A 22955-nucleotide genomic window follows, 5' to 3' on the forward strand; every position below is an offset into this window, starting at 1 on the left:
TATAATGAGAATGTTTACTTTGCAGAGACAAAGCAGGGAACTGACTTGCTGAGTATTCTTGTGACTTGGCTTGTGGGTATTCAAGCAAAATACAAACCAACACCTAGGACTTCCTAGTGCATGTTACTCAGTTCCAAGACAAATAGCTTCTACAGCTTCTATGCCATGCACCAAATAATGACAAAAGGCAGTAATTTTTAAGTATGCATGGGTTTGCTGCATCTGAAGAACAAAGAACAGCTCTTCTCCCTCATATAAATTGCAGTTGCATTTTTACCCCTTGAAACTAGCAAGTTTACATACAAGCATGTAAGAGGTCAAGGTCTTTATCCCGTCAGTAGATGTAAGAAAGAGTTAGAAACTATTTTAATGAAAAGAGTCCAGTAACAGCTGAATGCAACAGCTGACTTTTGGTAAGTAAGACCAGACTAAAAAAAAAAAAAAAGATTTGTTTCTTTTATACATAGTAGCTAAAAAAGCAAAATGTGCCACAGAAAAAGAACTGCTAACACATCAGCTAGGAGGACTAGGTGAAAAAAGAAAAAAGTGGGATAATTTATTATTCTAGATGCTATGCAGTGTTTATACCTGCAGTACAAATCTACCTGTTTATACCTACCAGTCTCTGCATAAGGTTCAAGCACCAGCTTAACGATTTCAAGGACATAGGGGGTTTTGTTTAACCTAAGCCAGACCTGCGCTGACAGGAACTGGTCTTATGCAACAGACTCCAGAAATTGCTGGAGACTGAAAAGCATTAGGGTCAGATTCTTAGGCTGAAGTGCAGAAGGTCTCACACCACCCCAGCTAGAACAAAGCCTTGAAAATCTTCCACGAAACTCTTGAAACAAATAGATGTTTTGATTGTATTTTTCTAGCTTACGCAAGCAAGAGAGGACATCTGAATTATTTTTAAGTGCTTTTACTTGCTTTTTTCCTGATCAATAGAGCAGGCTCAATAAAATATGTCAAGAAGTCTAATACTGTTTGCTGTTAGTATCTTTCCTTCTTGATTTCAGTAGAGAATATTGCTACAGAAAAGATAGGGTGCACAGCTATTTATGGGAGAAGCTATCTAGTTGTATCAGGACAATGACAGCAATATTTTTGTCACCTGTAAGTTATTTACAATCATGGAATATTTGTAAAAGTAGTAGAATGAAGAAATTAAAATATTTTTTAAACATATACAACACATAAAAGGTAAAGCAGCACAGTATTTACTTGCATTTTTTAAAAGACTGCATAAAAGTTTTTATTTCAGTAGTTTGATATGTAATAAAAAGCAGCTGGTCTGTTTTCAGCACACTGATGGCAAAATAGCTGTCCAGAAATCAATGCAGATCAGCATTTCCTGTCCTTACCTCTCCTTAACCCGCAGTAGTAGTCAACTGACTTTTCAAACACTTTTCTCCACTCATAGAATTTAAAGATTGGCATTTTTAAACCAAAAGTATTTTAATTAATACAGTTTACAGATACTCTTCTTCTTTTAAATTGAGATAGTGCAGAATTTCTCCTTCCAAAATCACAGAATTACTTAATTTGGAAGTGACCTCTGATGGCACATTTTCCCACATAAAGCAAGGCAAATGTCCAAGTTAGATGCAACTTCAAACTTTGATGAGATGTGGGGGTCGCATACAGCAAAGTTTCACATAGGAATATCAAGACAAAATTTTCTTACTCTCTGACATCAGCAGAAATTCAAGGTAGAAAAGAGTTATAAACGTTGCAGTTCATTTCTATTTCAGTGAAAGGCTTTTTATATTCAGGTCTTATCTCAAGTGTCTTCACAGGGCTTTTTCTTCTTCTGTTGTCTTGTTTAGAGACTAGTCTACAGTCTCCTACACCTCCCTGACTTTTTCCAGTCATTAACTTTAATTCTTATTTTAAAACCTTTTTACCCATTGACTTTTAATAAACAGATTTTATTTGATTTTTAGCCCTCCCTCAAAACCACTTTCAAACCCAGATTTAATTCAGGGAACAACAAAGTTCAGAGCTCTTCCAGTCCCTGGCTGATGACTGTCCTTGCAAGCTCCTGTCAGTTTTTCTGTGCATAGCAAATGCACGAGGGGTAGAACTAAAGAGACATTCTTACCAACAGCTCCCTAAGTACTTCAGATTGGCAGGTGCATAGAGAGACAAGTCACCTTTACTCCATGACTTCACTTCTCAACACATATGAACGAAATTTTGCTGCTGTATCCTCACTGCTCATGAAACAGCTCTAGACTGTGCCACTCTTAGCAGCTTCACCAGCCACACACGGTGGTCTAGCACATTTCTCTCTATAGCACATCAGATGCACTGCGTGTCTCACTTATCCAGGGAACCCATGAATGTCTTTTGAAAAGGAGGACAAGTTGGAGTACAACCAGTGGGCTGGGAGGGGTAGCCAGGGTAACAGGCAGCAGGAGTAACCACAGTGCAGGTATGTTGCTTAGGAAGCGCTGTGAAACCTACAAAGGCAAGACAAAGGTGTTGTTTCAGCCCTAATAAGGGAGAGTTCAACAGCTGAATATCACCATGGGCCTATGAAAGGAAGAACAGTCATACACCTTTACTTGTGGGCATGGTTTCCTTTGTAAGGTCTGAATGGGCATTATCTAGAGAAAGGGATAAGTGAGGGTGATAAGGCTAAGACTCAAATTTTGCAGGGATACATTTAAAAAGCTGATGAATCTGCACTAAAATTCAAAGGATATTCTGTGTGAGGCAGAAGAGAGCTCTCTGTTTAAATCTAGTTCTTTTTGACCTGGATGAGTGGATGAATGCCATTAGCATCATCTGAGATGACTGACACAGTAATTACAGTAAGCTGAAGAGTAGAGCTCCATGTAACCAACACATACTCTTTACAGTTTACACATTATCATGAAGAGCTGTAAAGGGGTCTAGACTTTCCACACACATCAAGTGCTAGCTCCAGGATATTGTTAAAGTACTGCAGATTGATGTTATGAGTACTGTATGCCACTTTCACAGTATTGCATTCCTTTTAATATTACAGGCAAATCTCAGCTTGAGAACATTCCTCATGATTCCTCAGCCAGACAGAAGAGTACAATTTTTGCAAAATCACGCGAGTTTGAGAGCACTCCATGTAATTATAAGAGGCACAAAAGGATTTTCTTTCCTTTTGAAAAAAAAAAAAATCCAAACCAGTATTTGCAGAATCTGTTCATGGAGCATTGTAAACAAGCTCAGAAACAGAACTTAAGTGTACTTGGTACTCTAATGAAGTTTGACTATTCTGTTTTGTGATGGTGCTTTCTCCCCAAGAGAGATGCATCATGTTGCTGATACACTCCAAGGGTTTCTTACACATGCTTTTAAGAGATACCTTAATAAAGCCCAAAATACAAAAAAAAAGCTGGCTACTCTCCATAAATAAGCTGGCATGTCCTAGATTGCTTCTTACTTTCAGATCCTTCCCCATGAAAATGCGTGACCCAAAAGCAAACTGCAGTTGGCAAAGTCTCCATGTGTGTTTAGAATACCTCCAGATGCAACAGCACCTGAGTGGTTCTGAAGGGACTACTCCTACAGATTGTGCTTTTGGGAAGAATACAGGTATATTCTGCCATATACCTGGTGGGCTTATTACAGGTGTTCACAAATTCATATTTGCCCAGTCCTTTCTGTCCTTACAATAAAAACCATTTCTTTTCATCCTGCACAGCTTAATCAGCTCCTCCATTCATTACCATAAATTTAAATGGAACAACTGTGGAATAAATTAAAATATATTTCAAATAAGCCATTAACATCTTCAGATGTATTTTTTCCATATTTTGTTTCAAAGGTTTCTTTTCACACAATTTCAAAAATGAAAACAGCATTTCTAGTCTAGTTGTTGGTCATACCTACAGGGTTCCTGGCTCACATTTTACAAGGTGAGTACTGAACAATGAGGCAATACCTGTTGTAAAGCAATACTTAGAAATATCTGTGCTCATTCATCATCAAGAGTGATTAAATCCTTTTTTTTTTCCTTTGGGAGGGGTGTAAGATGGAACTGCAAGCAGCTCCCTTCACAGGGTTGAAACAGGTTTGGGACTTTGCTGGAGGCTATGGGGTGGGAAACAGAAGGAAGCCTATTCTTAAATAGCTATAAATGGAAAAAGACAGCAATGGCATTTTAAAGCTTTCACGACATGAGTTCTTTACTGTTTTGACTTTTTTTGAGGCAGGGCAGAGAATATGTCTTTTATAACTGAAAGGCAATATCAGGACTTAAAACAGGAAATTAGGTAGTAACTTCTTTTTTTAAAATTATTAATCAGATTAAATTTCATTTGTACGATAGGATACAGGCTCTCGCCTGTTCTCCTTTGCTCTTGGGCTTCTGGCAGTTATCAAAATTGGTACAACTGGCAAAACAGGGATTAGCAAAACAGACAGAAGTGAATATAATTTCTTTACAAATTAAAAAAAAAAAAAAGCCTGAAATTCTTCTGTCCTTTTTATCAATATCGAACTCCAAACAAGAAAGGAGAAAAACTCCATGTGTATCCTCACTACAACTAAGGTTATTTCTGATATAACCTTTTTGACAGCTGACCCAAATGTGTGACCAAATCTCCCTCCCCTCAAAATTTATTTTGATGTTTTCACAAAGGAAGGTAGTGGTGGGAAGTCCACCTGTCAATGCTTTTGGTTGATATGATGTGTAAGTTTTATCTGCAGCAGAGTAAAACACCATCTCTTACTCTGACAACAGAGTTGACAGACTTCCAAAGGAAACAGACAGCCACCCAGCCTTTCTTCCTAGGGCTGCTGGTGGGAGGCACAGGGACAGATGATGTTTTTAATTGGAAGAATCTTACTTGAACATTAAACTTACAAAGGCCCCAGGGGAACTGGAGCGAAGAAGATGATCAGCTTTTTCCAGCATTCTGCCTGACTGGTACAAAATTCTGATTTGCTTGTGGATGAGCACATTTGCTGCTCTGTCATATAGTAACAGATTTCAGCTGCCTCAGGTCAACTCCCAGGAGAGCAGGATGGGAAAGTAATGACTAAACATCCCATGAAAACTACTCTGACTTTCACTCAAAAGAGCAGTTAGTTCACCAGTTTTCATCCTTCTCTGCTAACACAGAAAAAAAGAAACCAGAAGAAAAAATGCTGATGGAATTAAAACAAGCTACAATAAATAATTTTTATATGATTCCACATTTCGTAAACAAAACCATATCGGCTGCATGAACTGTTTGCATACAAAAAAATAGGCTTTAGTCTAAAAGGTCAGCCTTCAATGACTGTATGTCAAGCAGAAATGTTGCTTTCACAGAATGATAAGCTCTGTAGTTTATATTCCAGTGGGACATACCTAAATCTGAAATGCCAAAACATATTACTGGTTCTGGGTAAGTAACAACAGTTTTAAAGATAGGCCCCTTGTACATAAGTGACTAGAACTCCAAAGCACTTCTACAAATTTTCTTTTCCATGACTTGCATTTGGGGAGATTAGAAGCTATAAAAAGCTCCACAGAAACAAAACCAGCATGAAACATTTAGTGCCAACCATCCAAATTTCCATGACAACGGCTTCAGTGAGCTCACCTCATTGGTACTACAGCAGCAGACCAATAGTTCAGTAAATATACAGAGGCAACTGTTAAGATCTGGTAAAAGTAAGATATTTGGCTACATAGCTCCTTGAAATAAACGCATAAATGTCCTAAAATGGTTAACTGAAAAAGAAAGGAGCTGTTTAGTTTAGCTCAACTTCGAGATTTTCAGTAGCAGGGAGTGTGCCTGTGCAACTATGCATAAGCAGCCTGTTTTCCCCAAACCTGCAATTTCACAGAATATCTGTACCTGAAAATCCTGTTTGGTAGCTGCATATCAAAGGTTTTCCCTGGAAAAAAACCCATGCTTTTGATTACAGTGATGATGCTGCAAAGGTATAAAGAAAAACATTAACATGTCCAAAGCTAGCAACTTTCTGAGTTGGAAAGAAGCTTCCAGATACTCCAAAATAATGTTTGGTTTGGTTTTAAAATGTGACCATCAACATGTGTGCTTACATACACAGTGCCCTGAGAATGGGAGGCAACTAACATTTTTATACTCTCTTCACAGTTCTTCAGTTAGTAATAGATAGAAGTCTAGGGCACAGAAATTCCAGATAACCTCTTCAGGCCTGATATTTTCACTAAGCACTACCAAAAGGTCAACATCCCAGTAAAACAAAAATTCCCTGATGGGCCCCTACTTCCTCCATCAGGGCCATCCACTGTGCCACAGTGTGTCCACACAGCCACAGCCATGTGTATGCTGTTTATGCATGTGTATGTGTATGTGTATCCAGCTTCTCTAATTGGACTCTCAAGTGTAATCTGGTGTGATTATGTGTTTGAGAGCGGATTCTTCCATTCCACTTCTTGTGTGACAGACTACATTATGGGGATGTCTCAAAATACCAGAACTGTCACCCATTTAAACAGAACTAAACCTTCATTGTGTGATACATTTCACTGCAAACAGGCATTTGGTTCACACCACCAAATTAGGGCCAATTCAAAGTAAAAATCACTTCCCAGAGTGAGGTATAGAACCTATCCTCAGCACCAGCAGCCCCTCCTAGAACAACATGTTGCTGTATGGCACTTACTAACATAAATACAACCTACAGAGAATTTCATCCAGGATTTCATGCACCTGGCCAGCTGATCCAGGAATACTGGCCTGGTCTTTTGGGAACTTGAAAGCACAAGGGAAGAGAGGCAGCAGAAACCCTGTTATGCTCTAGTCCACTGAAACAGGGTAAAGGTGCCTGAACCTTCCTCTTGCTTCTCAGCAAGAAAACCATGCTTTTCAGAAAGATTTTACTTTAAAAAATGGATACTGAGTAAGTTTGCAGATGGTGGAAAACTGGGAGGAGCTATGACTCTCTCAAAGGCAGGGAGGCCCTGCAGAGTGACCTCAATAAACTAGCAGACTGGGCAATCACCAAATACAGAATTTCAACAAGGGCTGGTGCCAGATTCTGCACCTGGAATGGGGCAAACCTGGATGTACAGACAAGACTGGGGAATGAGATGCTGGACAGCAGTGCCATGGAAAGGGACATGGGGGTCCTGGCTGATAGCAAGCTGAACATGAGCCAGCAGTGCCCTGGCAGCCAGAAGGGACAACTCTGTCCTGGGTGCACCAGGCACAGCATCACCAGCCAGGTAAGGGAGGGGATTGTCCTGCTCTGCACTGGTGCAGCCTCACCTTGAGTGCTGTGGGCAGTTTTGGGTGTCACAGTATAATAAGGATATAAAGATGTTAGAAAGTGCCCAAAGGAGATTGATGAGGATGGTGAAGGGCCTTGAGGGGAAGCTGTATGAGGAGTGGCTGAGGGCACTCTGCTGATTCAGCCTCAAGAAGATGAGACTGAGGTGAGACCTCATCACAGTTTACAACTTCCTCATGAGGGGAAGAGAAGGGGCAGACACCTTTCTCTTCTCTGTGGTGACCAGTGACAGGACATGAAGGAATGGCCAGAACTTGTGTCAAGGAGGTTTAGGTTGGATACTAAAAAAAGGTTCTTCACCCAGAGGGTGGTTGGGCACTGGAACAGGCTCTTCAGGGAAGTGGTCACAGTACCAAGCCTGACAGAGTTCAAGAAGCATTTGGACGATGCATGTGGCGTGATTCTTGCGGGTGTCTTGTGCAGGACCAGGAAGCTGGGCTTCATCCTAGTGGGTCCCTTCCAACTCAGCTTATTCTGTGATTCTGTGAAAACACTCCTATTAAAATTCTATATCTATGCATTAATGCATCTCATGATTTGTTATTGTAACTTGATTAAAAAGCAAGAATAACTGAAAACAATTCAAATGCAATTCAGTGAGTTAACTTGGTGATAAAACCAATATACAGTAATTGCCTCACCTTCTGCTCTTTGAGTTCTGGCTGCTTTTCCCAGCTCTGCTGCCTCACCTCCCCATACAAATTAGTAAGCATCTCTTGACATATTTTGTGTATCTTAACTGATATATAAAATGCTACCAAAACAGAGGCTGAGAATGTTTTTCCTCTGAGTCATTGCCATCCATAAGCATTTCAGCTTGAACAGTAGAGCTGTAAAGGCTTCTAATTAAAAAAAAAAAAAAAAAGTCAAGCTGTAATTCTATTAACTGAATAATAATTGAATAATTCCATTGAGGATTTACTTGTTAAGTCATCAGTCAACCTCTGTACACCACACACAACCTCAGCTCCTTCAAATTTAAAATAAAATGGCTCAGAAGACTTCTTAAAAGTATTTAAAGCTTTTATTAGATGACCCAGTAAAAAAATTCCAACAACCCCTTAAAGCAGAGGCTTCTCAGAAATGCTGCAGCTTCTACATGCAGGATGATGGGAAGCTACAAACTGTAAAGAGGTTCTTTACCTGACTTTTCCCTAAGGATAGTTCTATTTATGGGACCCAGAGTGGAACTGGTGCTTTGGTGTTCTCATGAACACCTCTAGTACACATAAAAGACTGCTTCATTACAGTAACCTTTCAAAAAAAGGCTACAATGTGAAACAGTATTTTAAATCATCAAATGTAAGGCAAATAAAGCTAAACTGCAGTGCTGCATATATATGTATATATGGAAAAAAATCCAAACTAGCCCTTAGTTGTATTACCTATCTTTGATACGACCTGGGCTTTTCCCTGATCCTGCAGGATTTTCTAGTAGTTTTGCTACTGGTTGGCTCAGAACATGTCAACCACATGAAGAGAGCTAGCACCAACTTCCAGAGTGCCCATCAGCAAAGAAAAGTAAACGGTGTTTGACTAGAGGCTAAAAGTTCTGTTTTGAATTGCAGAGGACAGAACCTGTACAAAAGAGCAAGCTCAGCTACCTTGTCAGGCTTGGCTTGTTAAATCTGAAGGTCAACATGAACCTGAAAGAAGACACTCATGAGAAATTAATTCAGAAAGGCATAAATGATTCAAGAGAAAAACCTTGCTAAACTGCAATCTACATGGCCAGGAACTTCTCTGTGGAAAGCTCTGCTCCTTACTAAGCACCCCTAATGTAGCTGACAAATGCAGAGGCCACTGCCCTACAACACCTGCGCAGCCACACAAAAGCCATGCGAGTGACTATATTCCAGCCCTCTTCCATCAAATGGGGAACACCTCAGCAGTTCGGGCCTAGCTTGCAGAAAAAGAAATGGAAGGATGAAGAATAAAAGCAAATAGTTCCAAAGGAACTTAAGTGCTGAGTAACTGAGGGGTTTCACCACAGGACTGACTTCATTTCAAATGCTGAGCGCATATTCCTCAGTCATCACCCGGCCCCGCAGGGGAAGGCGGGGAGTGACTGGCATACAGAAAACAGAGCATTTGAACTGCTCGGTGTTTGGTGATAATCGGCATTTATCTGAAAACTGTCAATTGGCAACAACATTTTACCCCAACATAAACTGACCTGGAGAATCACACTGAGCAGAAACGTAGTGTTCTCTGACAAGGGCATTGTGCAAGCTTGGGCACCAAAGCACAGCTCTGGCAGAAATCTGCACTTTCTCTTTGCTACACTGCTGGCATCCAGCCTGGGAGACAAGCGAGGGTCTGTCCTTTCAGCCCTACCCACAGCATCAATGGCTTCAAGGAGATTCTTCCACAAGAAAAAACTGTGGCTTTTGAGCCTTCCCTCTTCAGCAATTCCCAATTCTTCCCTAGAATGCACTAGTTCTCTATTAACTACTTGATTCTTGATACACTATGCAAGTATTCAAATTCCTTCACAATTAGGGTTATCAGGGATAAATGTACTAGCAAAAACAAGAGTTGCACTCCATAGAATACCACCACCACTTACTCACCTACCCAAATAATTTAGCAAAAGTAAGATGAGCTTGAATGTAAGCCAGGTTTAACAAACGTGTACGTTTTTTTGCTCTAGACATTTTTAAAGTGCCTGATTGTGAGGGCTCCTGAAGAGACCAAAACTTGATTTGTTTGGCTAAAATGTAAGTCATTCATGAGGGATTAAAGATTTCCAAAGGTGCTCAATTTTGCTGGAAGCTGTGGGGAATAGAAGAAAGATGCATGTCAGTTAAACTGGAGCAAAACATCCTCATAAATAAGTGTGACATACCGTAGAACAGACCAGCAAAAAAGACAAAACCATCCTTTCAGAATACTCTTTAAAAAAGGAAAAAAAAAAAAAAAAAAAAAAAAAGCAGGATGGGATTTCTTGGATTTCGTGATTTTCAATCTCTCATTCCTCTTCATTCCTTTGCAGAAGGCAAATTAATTTCATTTGTAGCTTCTGACCTAAACTAAGAAGTATATTGTTACTCCCATGCATGCTCCTCCAGAGGTCTACTAGGCACTCTGTTATATAGAAAATAGTAGGAATGATAGCAAAACAGCACCAAGATCAATTCTAACACAGCCTAAAAAACTATATTAGGATTACAAGAAATATAAGTGGCATGTCCAATATGATTATGATTACCTTCAGTAACGTCTCATGGCACAAGCCAAGTAACCACATCTTACTGCACTGAATAGGACAAAAACTTTCTTTGTTGATGGCTTGAGAGCTTCCCAATCTGTGAAAAGCTCATAGGCCCTTCTGACTCAGAAATCCTTGAAAAAAAACCCAAACCAAAGTAAAACTTACTTCTTGTTTTGCTGTTGGGAATTTCAGAGCATCTATTGTGAATACACTCTAAAATCTGATTTTCATAGGAGAAGGAATCCAAACAATTGGCTTTCTCAACTCAAGGTCCAAGATTAGCCAACCCAGCTGGGGACAGCCACCTGGTAAACCCACCCTTTTCTTCCAGTGCTGGTGGCACATAAGTGGAGGTTCCTCAAGTTTCAGCAACACACTCTATCACTTGCAGCTCCCCTCAGGAGGGAGCATCTCTTTCCCACCTGCTGTCCTGCAGGTAGGAGGCAGCTGCTCAAGGTATAGAAGAAACCTTGAATTAAATTGTGTAACTTTGTTTTGCATTTTAGCATATCTTAGTTTTTACATATCTTAGCTATTTTCTTTACTGGTTCCTTGTTGGTTTATAATCCTTCAGACAAAATAAGTTGAACACAGCTATTAAAGTATATACAGAACCTTTTTTTTTTGTAACTAGAAAGACAAACTATAAATTTCATGGCTAGCTGAGAATCTGAGGACACATTTACTCAAAAGTCTCTATTTATACAATTTCTTGCACTAAGAACTGTTTCTATTTCTTCAGCAATCAGTTCTCTAATTCTGGTTGCTATAAAGCTGCTTCTGAATAGAAATGTGCATTATAAAATTAAGCAATTTGTAAAGAACTAAGACAAATATATTTTTTAAACTAAGATGTATTAAATATTATAGGAACAGAAATAAAATTATTTTAACACTTGTCACTGTATTATCTCCTAGTAATGAATTAATAATGTCAGTTTACTACTAAAACTCTGCATGTCTGTCTTTTTTTTTTGAGACTGAAAGTTTGACATTTTTCAAGCCCACAATGATTACTTTTAGTAACAGTTACTTCAGTGATCTAAACCGAATATGAATAGTCTTTGTGTATATACAAAAGCACAAAACTGTATTTTCTACACAGAACAGTGCAAATATAGTTTACACTTCCAAGAGACTGCTTTCAGGTGCTCAGTCAAAGGTTACCCTTAAGTCAGTTGTCTAACTTTTTATCAAACCATGCAGGAAAAACAGGTATAACTATTCTTTTTTATTTAAATAATTTAAGGAGACTAGAACAAGTCAGTACTTTAGAATTCGTTATCAGAGCCATCATACAGGGGTTCAGCCAGCACCCACACGGCCAATGGGGGCAACATCAATCCACATACAACTCAAGTGGGGCTTTATCCTCCAGCCCAGAAGGGGCCCCATGGCTGAGCCTGGCAGCACTGCAAAACTCAGCCCTGAGGAGCCTGTGTGTAGGTAAGAGACAAGCTGGGTGAAACTGCAGGTAAAAATGTGTAAACAAGACATATTAAAAGCTAATGTTTATACAAACAACAGGGAAATCAATTTTACAGCATGTGGGAGTAAACTGCTTCACATGTAAGTATCTGCAGGCCTGGTGAGACTAAATACCTTACTTAAGTGGGGGGAGTCACTCATTTTTAAATAATAGATGCAAGGGGACAGCTTTCCTTCGAGAGGGGCCAGTTTCCTCCTCTGACAGTCCTTCCCTGTTCTGGAATGGACCACCAACTTATAAATACTGGAAAGGCTTGCATTTGTGTTGAAAGCCCACAGCAACAGCTCCTACATTTTTACTGATCAGATTTTGGCAGGCAGGAAAGCTTTCTCTATTAACAAGCCTCATTTTATATTTCTAAGTACACTGCCTTGCTTTCCCTCCCAAATTAGTGCTGACAATTAATGGCCATCAAAAGAATAAAACTAAGTAGTTGTGAGGAACCAGCATTGAAATAATTAGTTTTGAAAGCCCAGAAAGCACTCCTAAAAGCAGTTAGAAGTGCGTTTGTGCAAGAGCTTATTTCTCTAAAACCACAGTGAACTCCATGTGCTACAAGCTCTGACCTCCTCCGACACCAACTCCTCTCCCACCAGCTGCCTTGCCCGGCTGACAAGTGAACAACGAGGGAAGGAAATGAGCCAAGCCTCGGGGGCATCCTTGAAGTACGTACTCAATGGCATCACTCATCTTTGGGCAGCCACCTGAACAGGAGACCGGCACATTTATAAGGGTCGGGACGGGCATCAGCCGGTATCATTCCTTCAGATAACACGGCGGACCGGGTCTAACGTTATCCATGAGACAGTCTGAGGAGCGACAGGAGAGGTAACTACACGTGCTCCACCCAACAGATCTTCACCCAGAGGAAAAAAGGCAAGTGGAACGAGAGAAGGATACATTTCCATTGTTCAGGGTGTGTCTAAAAGTCAGCAATCTCTTTTCAAAACAGAACAGAGCAAATCCTTCTATCTGAGAATCTGAACGAAGGCAACAGCCACATATCAAGCCCTTCCCTCTTAGTATCTTCCGAGGGTAGGTATTTCACCTGTTAAATATTCAGGAATAGGGATGCAGAAGTAATTAAGCAACTGACCATTTACAACTGACAACAGAGACGGGAGAATCAGGTTTTATGTTGTCTGCCTAGCAGCCTATGCTGTCTCTTGAATTTCAAGATATATAGATTTTTTCCCAGCTAATTTGTTCAAGGAACCTACAATTCTTGACTGCTGTACAGCTGTTTCACACACTTGTCCTCTTCTACATGCTGAACTGTACCTTGAGACAGCATATAATTTGCAGCTTATTTTCAATTCATAATGACGGTTACTCTAGAATTTTTTTGTTTTACTTTAGAATTTTTTGTCAGCTCAAAACTATATTCTAGAGATCTTTAACCATCTTTACTGCTTTGCATCCATATGTAATTTCAGTTACAGTGGAAAATCCTACTGAAGCCCTAGACATACAGATGAAGGAGGCAGCACGGCACATGCATTGTCATTGTAAAACATGTAAGCGTCCCACTAAAATCCAGCTTATTGTTCTTCATAAATCCAGAGCATAACAAAAACCATGGAAAAAAAAAAAAAAAGACAAAAAAGACTCCAAAACAAACAGTGGGAGCGCTGTTACACATTCCCCAGAGTGCAAAAGTAGCGTTAGACTTCAAAAGGCTCTAAGATCGGGCCTTCAGAGCAGTTTTAATAACAGCTCTCCCCTTTTGCACATCCGCAACAAGGTAGAACAAGGCGGCCAGACCTGCAGCTTCGCTTTTAGCCCCTAAACTCAAGCCATGTCTGACAGCAGGTTGACTTTACTGCTCACTTTGAGTGCTCCTCCTTTTCCCTCGTTGAACAACACAGCAGGGCTCTGCTCCCTTCCCAGGGGTGACTGACTTGCCTTGAAATTACACGCAAACCCCTGCAAGCCCTGAGGCTGGACTTTACTTCCCGAGCGCGGAGGGCGGCGGGCGCCGCGCCGCCTACCTTGGCCACCCAGCTGAACAATGGTGACATCCTAGGGGCTCCGGCGCGGCGATCCCCGGCTCCGGCCACTCCTCTCCGCCTCTCCCGCCCGCCGCTCCCACCGCCTCATGCGCCGGGAGGGACGGGCCCGCGCGGACTCCCCGTGCCCCCGCCGCCGAGCGCCGGCCGGCGGCGCCGCGAGCTCTGCGCGCCGGGGACGCTGCCCGTGGCCGCGCCGGCTGCAGCCGCGGGGCTGCGGGGCGGGAAGCGAAGGGAAAGGAAGGGCCGCGGCCGGGTCCCCGCCCCCGCCGCGCTCCGCCTCCGGCGGGGCTCCCCGCTCCCGGGCTGCGGCCGCCCGATCCCGGCGGGCGGGAAGGGAGCGGGCTCGGGAGGGGAGCGGGCTCGCCGTCCGGCAGCGCGCCCGGCAACGCAGGCAACCGCCGGCCGCCGCCTCGCGCCGCCCGGCCACGTAATGCAGCGCTGACCGCGGGATTCGTAACTAAAACCTTCTGGGAACATCCCGGCATCGAAGCCATTCCTAACATTAAAGGATCGAGCGAAAAATCATCTGTTTGAAACCACTGTGAAATGTTACACTTCCAGTCTGTCTTGCCATTCGTGTTAGCTAATGGCATTTGACATCACACGCTAGCAGCTCAACTTCCAGAAATCAGACTGTCGTGGAAAGCCAGACAGTAGTGTACATGTTTCCGGCAGGTCCAGGGATGTTACCTGCCATTCAGCCAGGAATGCTCATTCCTGTCGTTGCTGCGGCTGAGCTGGCTGGGAACACCCTCCTCCCCTACTCGGTGGCTGTAGGACTGCCTGAGACAACTAATTTTCCTGAGTTTGAAGGAAGGGCACAGAACCAGGAAAGGAAAAAAGGCTTGGAGTTCACAGGAAATAATCCACTAGTCTCAAAACAAAAAGCCTTTTATTTTCCACCACCTCAGAAACAACGGGAAGAACTAGATTTGCGCAATCATAACAGAAAAGCATAGGGGTCTGCTATGCACTTCTCAATAAAATTCAACTGGTCCAAGTTAGATGATGAAGTGCCAAATTCAGCTCTTCTTTTTGCCCAAAGACACTCTCACTGAGACAGCTACTCCACTGTGAGAGTACATATGCTTGCACTTGCTCACTTATGGCTAATGGAATGATCTCTTGCGTTAGAGCTGACACTGCTGCAGTTGTTTGAATTATTAAATGAAACCAGGAGGGAAAGAGTAACATCCATGCAGGTGGGCCAGGGAGAAGCAGAGCCAATCTCACAGCTCACTGAGGAAGAAAAGGGTTAGTTTTGGCTCCTGCCCGAAGACTGTATGACCCTGCAGCCCTGGTTTGGTTCAAGCAAAACAAACAAGGGAGCGAGCAGGCAGAGAGCTCTGTCATCTCCTAACTGGTGCTGGTGAGTGCCCTAGCACTGCTGCATGTCTGCAATGGGCCACAGATGGATGAGGGGGCAACACAAAAGTGAATCTTCTCAGGCTGTACCTAAGCTACAGTTTCTGAAATGAAAACCTTAACAAATACATTTCACATCTTCATAGAAGAGAACAGAATTCCATTTTCCAATAGTTCTACAGATTAGAGATAATTCACAAGGATGGCCAATGGCTCTCTCTGTGATTATGATAGTGGTCACGGACATTTTGATTGTACAGATGTTCTTAGCCATAAGCCAAATAAGTCACTAAATATGACTGATACCCCTTCTGGTAGCAGTCTCTAAAGGCTTCCTGGCATTATAGAAGGAGAAATTTTCACTGCTGCGACTGTTCATGATGTACAGAGCACATACATGAAAAAAATAACATCTGTTCTCAGGGCCTTAAACTCAGAACCTGACAAGAACTCTACTTTTATTTCATAAAGTAACTGAGGGCATGAGCAAGGCAGAATGCTCCTCATTATGTGCTGCTCATAGTTGTACAGTATAACCACTATATTTGACGGTAGCAGGAAAGTCTCAAGAGTCCCATTTCTCTAATGCTTAGTGTGAACAATATTACTTCTAAATGATTATTTATTCCCCTTTCTCCGAGGAGATCCTACCAGCTTGGGAATTTTTCCAGCTCCCCCTTCCTGACTGACATCTTTACACTATTTTAAACTTACAATACATACACCTGCCCCCAAGTCCACATTAAACACTGATGTCAGTCAGGATATCTGGCTTCTCACCCTGTCTGCAACTGGCTCAAACAGCCATCTCCAGTGTGTTAACTTCGAAACCTGTTGCATGTACTTGTTATAGTGACATATGTATTTTAAATGGACTCTGAAAACTTCTACATGCTTCTATAGGATTGGGAAGAAGAGTGGTCTTGTGGTGAAGATACTGAATTAGGAGACAGAGTAACAATGAATGAATTCCAGCTTCTGCTGTTAACATGACTTTCAGGCATGCTATATAACTGCTCTCTCTGCTTTAGTTCATCTGTTAAAAAAAAAGATTATAGATGCTGGCCTTGAAGGAAGGAGAAGAGGAGAAGTGGACACACTTTGGCACTTGGGAAACAGCTGGAAGTGAGGCTTAAGTGCTCAGCTTAAAAACATTTAGTAATGCATGAAATTCTTCAGTGTAAATGAAAAGGTCACTGTGTTGCTTACCTTCCAAAAAAGATGCATTTAGTAATGTAGTGGGAACAATAACTGCATTCATTTTCCAGGATGTTCAAATTTCTAAAAAGAAAACTTCTGTAGTTTGGTTTGCGTAGATAACTGTCTCTCCAAAAATACTACATACCCATTTTGGGGAAATGGAAAAATTCAGGGTCAGGGAATAACATCTGTATTGCATAAATAGTAAGTAGCACTTGACACCATCTTATCCAAGTGTATGATCTCTTAAAAATCAAAACAAACCCCTCAGTCTTATAAGCTGTTCCATGTTGTCATGGAAAATATTAGCAAGATATTTGTAGCTGTTTTTAAAATAGCAACAATTAAAATACTTCAGACACAACTTAAAGCTTACATTGTCAGAAAGGTGATCTTTCTGTTTTACAGATGTCCTACATGAATTTACACAAATACCCCCATGATTTTTTTGCCAACAAAGTTTTCTCCATTTAAAGAAGCCATTTGGAGAATGAAAGACATATAAAAAGAGAAGAGACATATGGAAATATTAAGAAGAAAGTAGGGTGCAGTTGACCTTTCAGCTCAAAAGAGGAGTATTCCTGACTAATTTTCTTCTGATTTCAATTTCTCTAAGTTTAATAGGCATAAATATTTTTGTGAGTTTTCACAGTGTGTCATCACTGAATGATGTCTCACAAGAACTTGCATTAAGGGTATAGCCACACCTGTGGTACCTGAGAACTGGCCTCTCCTGTTGCTCTAGTGGTGATTTTAAGCAGGTCCCACTCCCATTTAAAGTTTTTTCCTCTGAGTGGCACTTAAACATATTTTGGCAGTTATTCTTCTCATGAATTACCCCTTCTGTCCACATTCACTTGCAACTTTCACTTATCTCCTTTCTTCCTGTACACAAGAAGGAAGAATTTATCAAGAAGGTCTTGATAAATTCAGGTGAAAAAATATGCCTGCCATTAATTATCATTTTCCAATATACAGTCTTTGTTTAAAAACACCCACAATTTTTATCCTTTATCACTTATTTCTCACCGTTCTTTAGGATTTCCCTGAGTATTGTCTCATCCTTTCCTGAAAGTTTCAGGTGTGATGGTTTCTACTTTATCAGAGAAAAAAGAGAGAAAGAAAATAACTACTGTGACAGAACTGTTTGTGACGTGAATTCAAAATGTAATATTGTTTTGGTTCTTGGATGCAGCTGTAATAAATCATACCAAAAGAAAGGTGTCTAAGGAAACACCAGACTTTTATGGCACCTTCACACAATGCAAGATGCAAAAAATTATTTATCTGAATCCACCAACAGAAATGAGTAATGAATGCTCTGGATTTCATCCTATCCAAAGACTCAATCCAGCCTAACTCAGTGGCTTCTGAACAGATAGTGTGGTGAAGAGTAAGCTTTGTTACTTCTTTTGGCTAAATTATAAGCAAACTTTTTTCTCAATACAAAATGAAATATTAATCATAAAACCAAATTACTTCACCAAACCAGATCTGCACCAGCCCCCTGATGAAAGACAATAGCAAGACCCAACACCTAACCACAGACTAGTAGTGGCTGTTCCTTTGAATTAAAGTTCATAGGAGCCCACTGCCCATGCTAAAGATGAAATCCAGCTTTCACCAAAGCACCTGGGATGACTTTCTTGCTGGTTTCTAGACACTCAGTGGAAACAGAAATTACATAGATCTGGATAATCTTCTTAGTACTGTGAGTTACATTTTCTGGCTATTTGCTCACCAGTAGCAAATATGAAAAATGCTAACATTGGGCCGGTGCCCAGAGACACCTTGCAATTCACTCCCCGTGTGGCAGACAGAAGAGAACAGCTCCTCACCACACTGCTGGGCACTGATTCACCAGCAGAGTTCTTTCCAACCTCTCCTGTAGGTTTAGCTACAGGAGCTTTTATATTACATATGATTTTTATATTACATATAATTGTCTTTTCCACCACAAAATTTGTAATTGCTAAAATGCTTCAATTCAAGTGATACTAGGATTTCTCACTCAGGAATGAAAAGTTGTGTGGTGATAGGCTATCTGTCCTCTTCCCTACCATCACTATCACTTCTCTCTCCAACCGTGTCAGAGCAAAAGAGGGTTACCATGTGCTGAGGCTCAATGGCACCTCAGCAAGAGGACTGAGGGAAAGCAAGATCTGGAAGGGAAAGGTGATTCTACACCTGTAGGAAAGAAGTGTAAGAGCACATGGGCCATGTTACTCACTCAGCAGACAGTGGAATTGAAGTCTTCCTTGGGCAAGTCATATCCTAGAGGCAGGGTTACATCATCTGGAGTGAGGTCATGAGAGTATTAGAGGATAAAACACCTCATAAGGTTGAGGCAGCTTTCCTGATTGGCTACCATTACCTTCAGATTCTTCCCCATGGGTCTGTTTTGGACCAGAAAGTATTTAGGCATTCTTTTTTTCATTTGAAAGGTTGCATCTAGAGAATACAATTTCTGCCTTTCTTATTCCCTGTTAGAAGGCAGTTGTGGGCGATAGCAGATGCTGGGATGATCAGTCAGTTACCTTGAATGGAATGGATAATTTTTAGTATTTGCTCCAGTAAGTTCAGAGTCAAAGGGTTTTGGTGAAATCCTTAGTCAAACAAGGGACTGGAGAAAATACTACTCACAGCATGTGGAACCCATCATCCTGTAAAGGTAACCAAGGCTATATATAATCAGCTTAACAGTAACACAATCTAGCTTTAGGGTCCACTGGTGCCCATTAATAAACATTTAGGGTCATCTCATGCAAAGAGCACATCTGGACTGAAATCATTGTGCCACTTCATACACTTCCATAAACACTGATGAGCAAACTTTGGATTGGCAAGCTTTATGCTGGATTGTGTATTTTTTGTCTTCCCACAGACAGCAAAATAAAGCTTAAAGCTGTCAGGAACTTTGCCGTGGGTTCTGACTAATTCCACTCAAGCATAATCACATGTCTGTATTTGACCAAGATGAAATGTACACTGCTGACTGATCTAATTGTCATCAAATGATCAGATCTCTATAAATGAGTGAAAAAACACAGCCTGAATCTACAGATAAGTCCAGGCAAGACTTATGAAGATACCTTGTGACGAGATCACTGTGATCTGAATAGTTGGATGCAGAAAACCCACAAGGACGATGTGGCAAATGAGAAACAGGGGAAACTCAGAGCAGAGCAGGGAATTGTCACAAAGAGACATCAGAGGTTCCATGCATTTATTTTGTTTAGTAATGAGGGTTTTCTGGAAGCTGTGAAATGAGCAGGAAGAGCAGAAAACAGGTAGAGCAAACTAGGAAACTGCAGAACCAAATCACAGAGCTCAAAATAAATGGAAATGCTCCCACTGTGCAATGACAAAACACATGTCAAGCCTTTGAGATCATCAGCTAAGTCTTGATTGTAGCTGAAACAGCCATAAATCTCCTGTTTTTCCTCCTCGTAGGGCAGTAGCTTTTGGTCTTCTCAGTGTTACCAAGCTGAGGGATAACTTAGCTGAGCTCTCCAGAATGCTGAGGTGGCTCTGGGGAAAGAGCAGCAGATGCTACAAGGATGACATACACCTGCACACACACCCTGACACAACTGGATAAACTAGAAAATATTAATTATGCAAGACTTATTTTTAAAATCTCCCGGCACTGGGATGCAAAACATGTGAAAATCAAATTGCCATTAATGCCTCTTGGCACTAGACCTGAAAGGTCCTGAGAGGACCTTTTCCATCAGCTTCCTGCTGCTTCCTTGTGACAAGCACTCATAGATCTCAGGAGAATAAAAAAAACTTCTTAAAGTTTAAAAAACATTTTCAAAATGCAATTAGTTAAAAGTTATACTTAAAGTGCTTGTTGATCTTGAAGCTTATATGATTAACTCAAGTCAGATGGGAAAAAAGACAATTCATTTGAAGATAGGTCTCATTTCCTTTGTAAAGAAGCACTACCTCAGAGTGGAAAAAAATCCCACAAACTACTAAGCACTTCTACTTCAAATAACAGATAAGTTAGAGAGTAAAAAATGTCTAGAAAGTATTGAGGAAAATCTATGAACAAAACATGACACCTCCCATTTGACTGGTTACAATCAAAACATAATTATAATTTTATCAATTCCCCATATGCAATGGGAGACATACATATCATGAATGTCTATTTCCATTACATGTGACTTCATGTTAGTTTAGTTAGTCCATATTTACTGTAGCCTACTAGAACACTCTATTAATGAGTAATATAGAATAAGCAATGATGTATGCATCATTTTACAGAGTTATAACCTAGCTCTTTGTTCACATAATTAATTATAGATACAAAAATAGTCCCACTGTCCTAGGCATATTATTTTGTATATTTCTGTTGCAACAGTAGAAGACTAGGGAAGTATATTGACTTCCATAATATGGAGAGCCATGAAAAGTAGCCAGTCTTCTCAGTTCTCCACAATTTACTTAGTAACTTAATAAATCTGTTTCTAACAGCATTGATTTCTCATTATTTAATTCAGCCATTTAATCCCCATAGACAGTACACAGATTCAAATGGGCTTATATTGTAGTTGACATCCTCTAAAGCAACCCCCATTTCAGTAAACTGAAAAAACTCCAACAGTTAAAATAAAACTTTAAGTGTTAACTATTCTACCCTCAAACCAAAATATTTCTTAGTTTTCCTGGGAGCTGCTTAACAATAAGAACTATCAGTTCAGGTTTATCTCTCAGTAGGTGTAGGGTCCAGAATTTACCTACAGTCAATGGAGCTGTATTGCAGTTCACATATGATGAGCAGTTGAGTGTAAAAGCTATTTATTTGAGAATTGCTCCCACTAAAGTCACAGACCAAGTTGTTACTTATGCATCTTAAGCATAGATAACAAAAAGAGGAAACAAATATTATATTGTCCTGCTCTTTTCTAGAATCAAGCTGAAGAAATTTTAATGTCTGTAAGGCTGCCCTCAAACGGTAAGCCTCCCTGCTTGGGTGCTCTTGGACAAAACCCTGGTGGAAGAACTGTAGCAGCCAGCTGAGAACTACTGCAGGCCCTTGCAGTTGATTAAAAAGTGCACTCAGCTGCCTGCCCAACCCTTGCTCTACATCACTTCTCATCACCAGCCTTCCATTTGACTACAAGCTGCAGCACAGTCCTTCCCTAGATAATTCCAATGTAATGTGAAATCGAGGATACCACTGAAACCTACTAACATAATAATTTGCATGTACAGTATATATGGAGCATATAAATCTGCCTTTTTATCAAATTATCTGTGATTTTTATTTTGCTATGTTGTGCTGTTGATTATATTCCTTCTCAGCTGTCTTGAAAGTGGAAAACTTTATCAGCAATGTTCCCTTGCACACATTTTTAACTTACTGTTTCTAATTTCTCCCCTTCCTACCCTCTTCTGCAGGCTTATTAACCCATCGAGTGTTTCTTTGCCAGTGACGTGGACTCTCTTGCTTTTGTATTTTTGGCTAGATCATAATGTCTTTCAATTACAGTGAAAGCCACAAAATGGCAATAAAGCATCTTTCAAATCAAGATTCAAACACTGTCTTTACCAATCTGAAAAATCACTTTCCCCATGATTCAGTTGGCTTTCCACTCAGAAAATTACAATTCCAGGTTTCATTACAAACAGCACTCCACATTTAGTTACTTTAAGACAATTCTGTTTTAACTCCTAAAAAAAACACTAGAAAACATTTATGAAATATAACACACATGGAGAGGCTTTTAAAACACAGCAGCAGGATTTGTCCTTATGGCTCTTTTGTGGTTTTGATAAAGCTACATCGCTTCAAAGGGCTCAGGATATACTACCATAAGTCACCGCTGCACATTTCACCCACATGTGCTGACTGCGCTTCCGCCCCTCTGCCAGAACAATGGAAGCCTCTGCGTGCTGAGTCAGCCATCCAAAAACCAGGGATGCACGCAGGCCCAATGCAGCCCCTCACCACAGGCTCTGTTAACCATCTTGTCACCAAGAAGGGGAGAGAGCGGCGTCATTTCATGTAAGACTCATCAAATTTGGAAATGTGTACATATTTTCAGGAATAAAGTCTGAAATATTAGTTGACATGCAGTACACTACTGAAAAACATAAATAAATACATAACTAATCACGGGTCAGTTTTGCCATTTCCTCCTTTCTGGGTATTCTCAGTACCAATAGGGAACTCTGGCATTCCAGGAGAAACCTGCACAAAGCTGGATAGATGAGCTAGACAGCTGAATTCTTCACTGAAGTGATCTGCTAAGTTCAGATACCACTACAACTTGCAAGTCTGAGCTCACATATATGAATAATTTGCAAGTCTTAACTCACATATTTCAATGTGTTCACAGGTGCAAGGACTCAAATGGGTAAGTGAACCTCAGAAGTCATCTGAGCAGGTCTTTTAGAATCATAG

At 40.7% G+C, this 22955-nt stretch overlaps 1 protein-coding gene across 8 annotated transcripts in view; it reads right to left on the bottom strand.

Moving 5' to 3' along the window:
• The window catches only part of TBC1D1 (TBC1 domain family member 1), a 98971-nt gene that overhangs the window by 54625 nt on the left and 21391 nt on the right, over positions 1-22955 (bottom strand). The window contains exon 1 of one of the 8 annotated variants that reach the window (XM_053940719.1): positions 13952-14046. The exons of the other annotated variants lie outside the window; for them this stretch is intronic. Within the exon in view, the coding sequence (XP_053796694.1) occupies positions 13952-13981 (30 nt within the window). The 5' untranslated portion in view covers positions 13982-14046. Of the gene's footprint in view, positions 1-13951; positions 14047-22955 lie in introns of those variants that run through there. 8 annotated transcript variants of the gene reach the window in all.

The sequence above is a fragment of the Vidua chalybeata genome, chromosome 4, assembly GCF_026979565.1.
Source record: "Vidua chalybeata isolate OUT-0048 chromosome 4, bVidCha1 merged haplotype, whole genome shotgun sequence".
Classification (NCBI taxonomy): domain Eukaryota; kingdom Metazoa; phylum Chordata; class Aves; order Passeriformes; family Viduidae; genus Vidua; species Vidua chalybeata.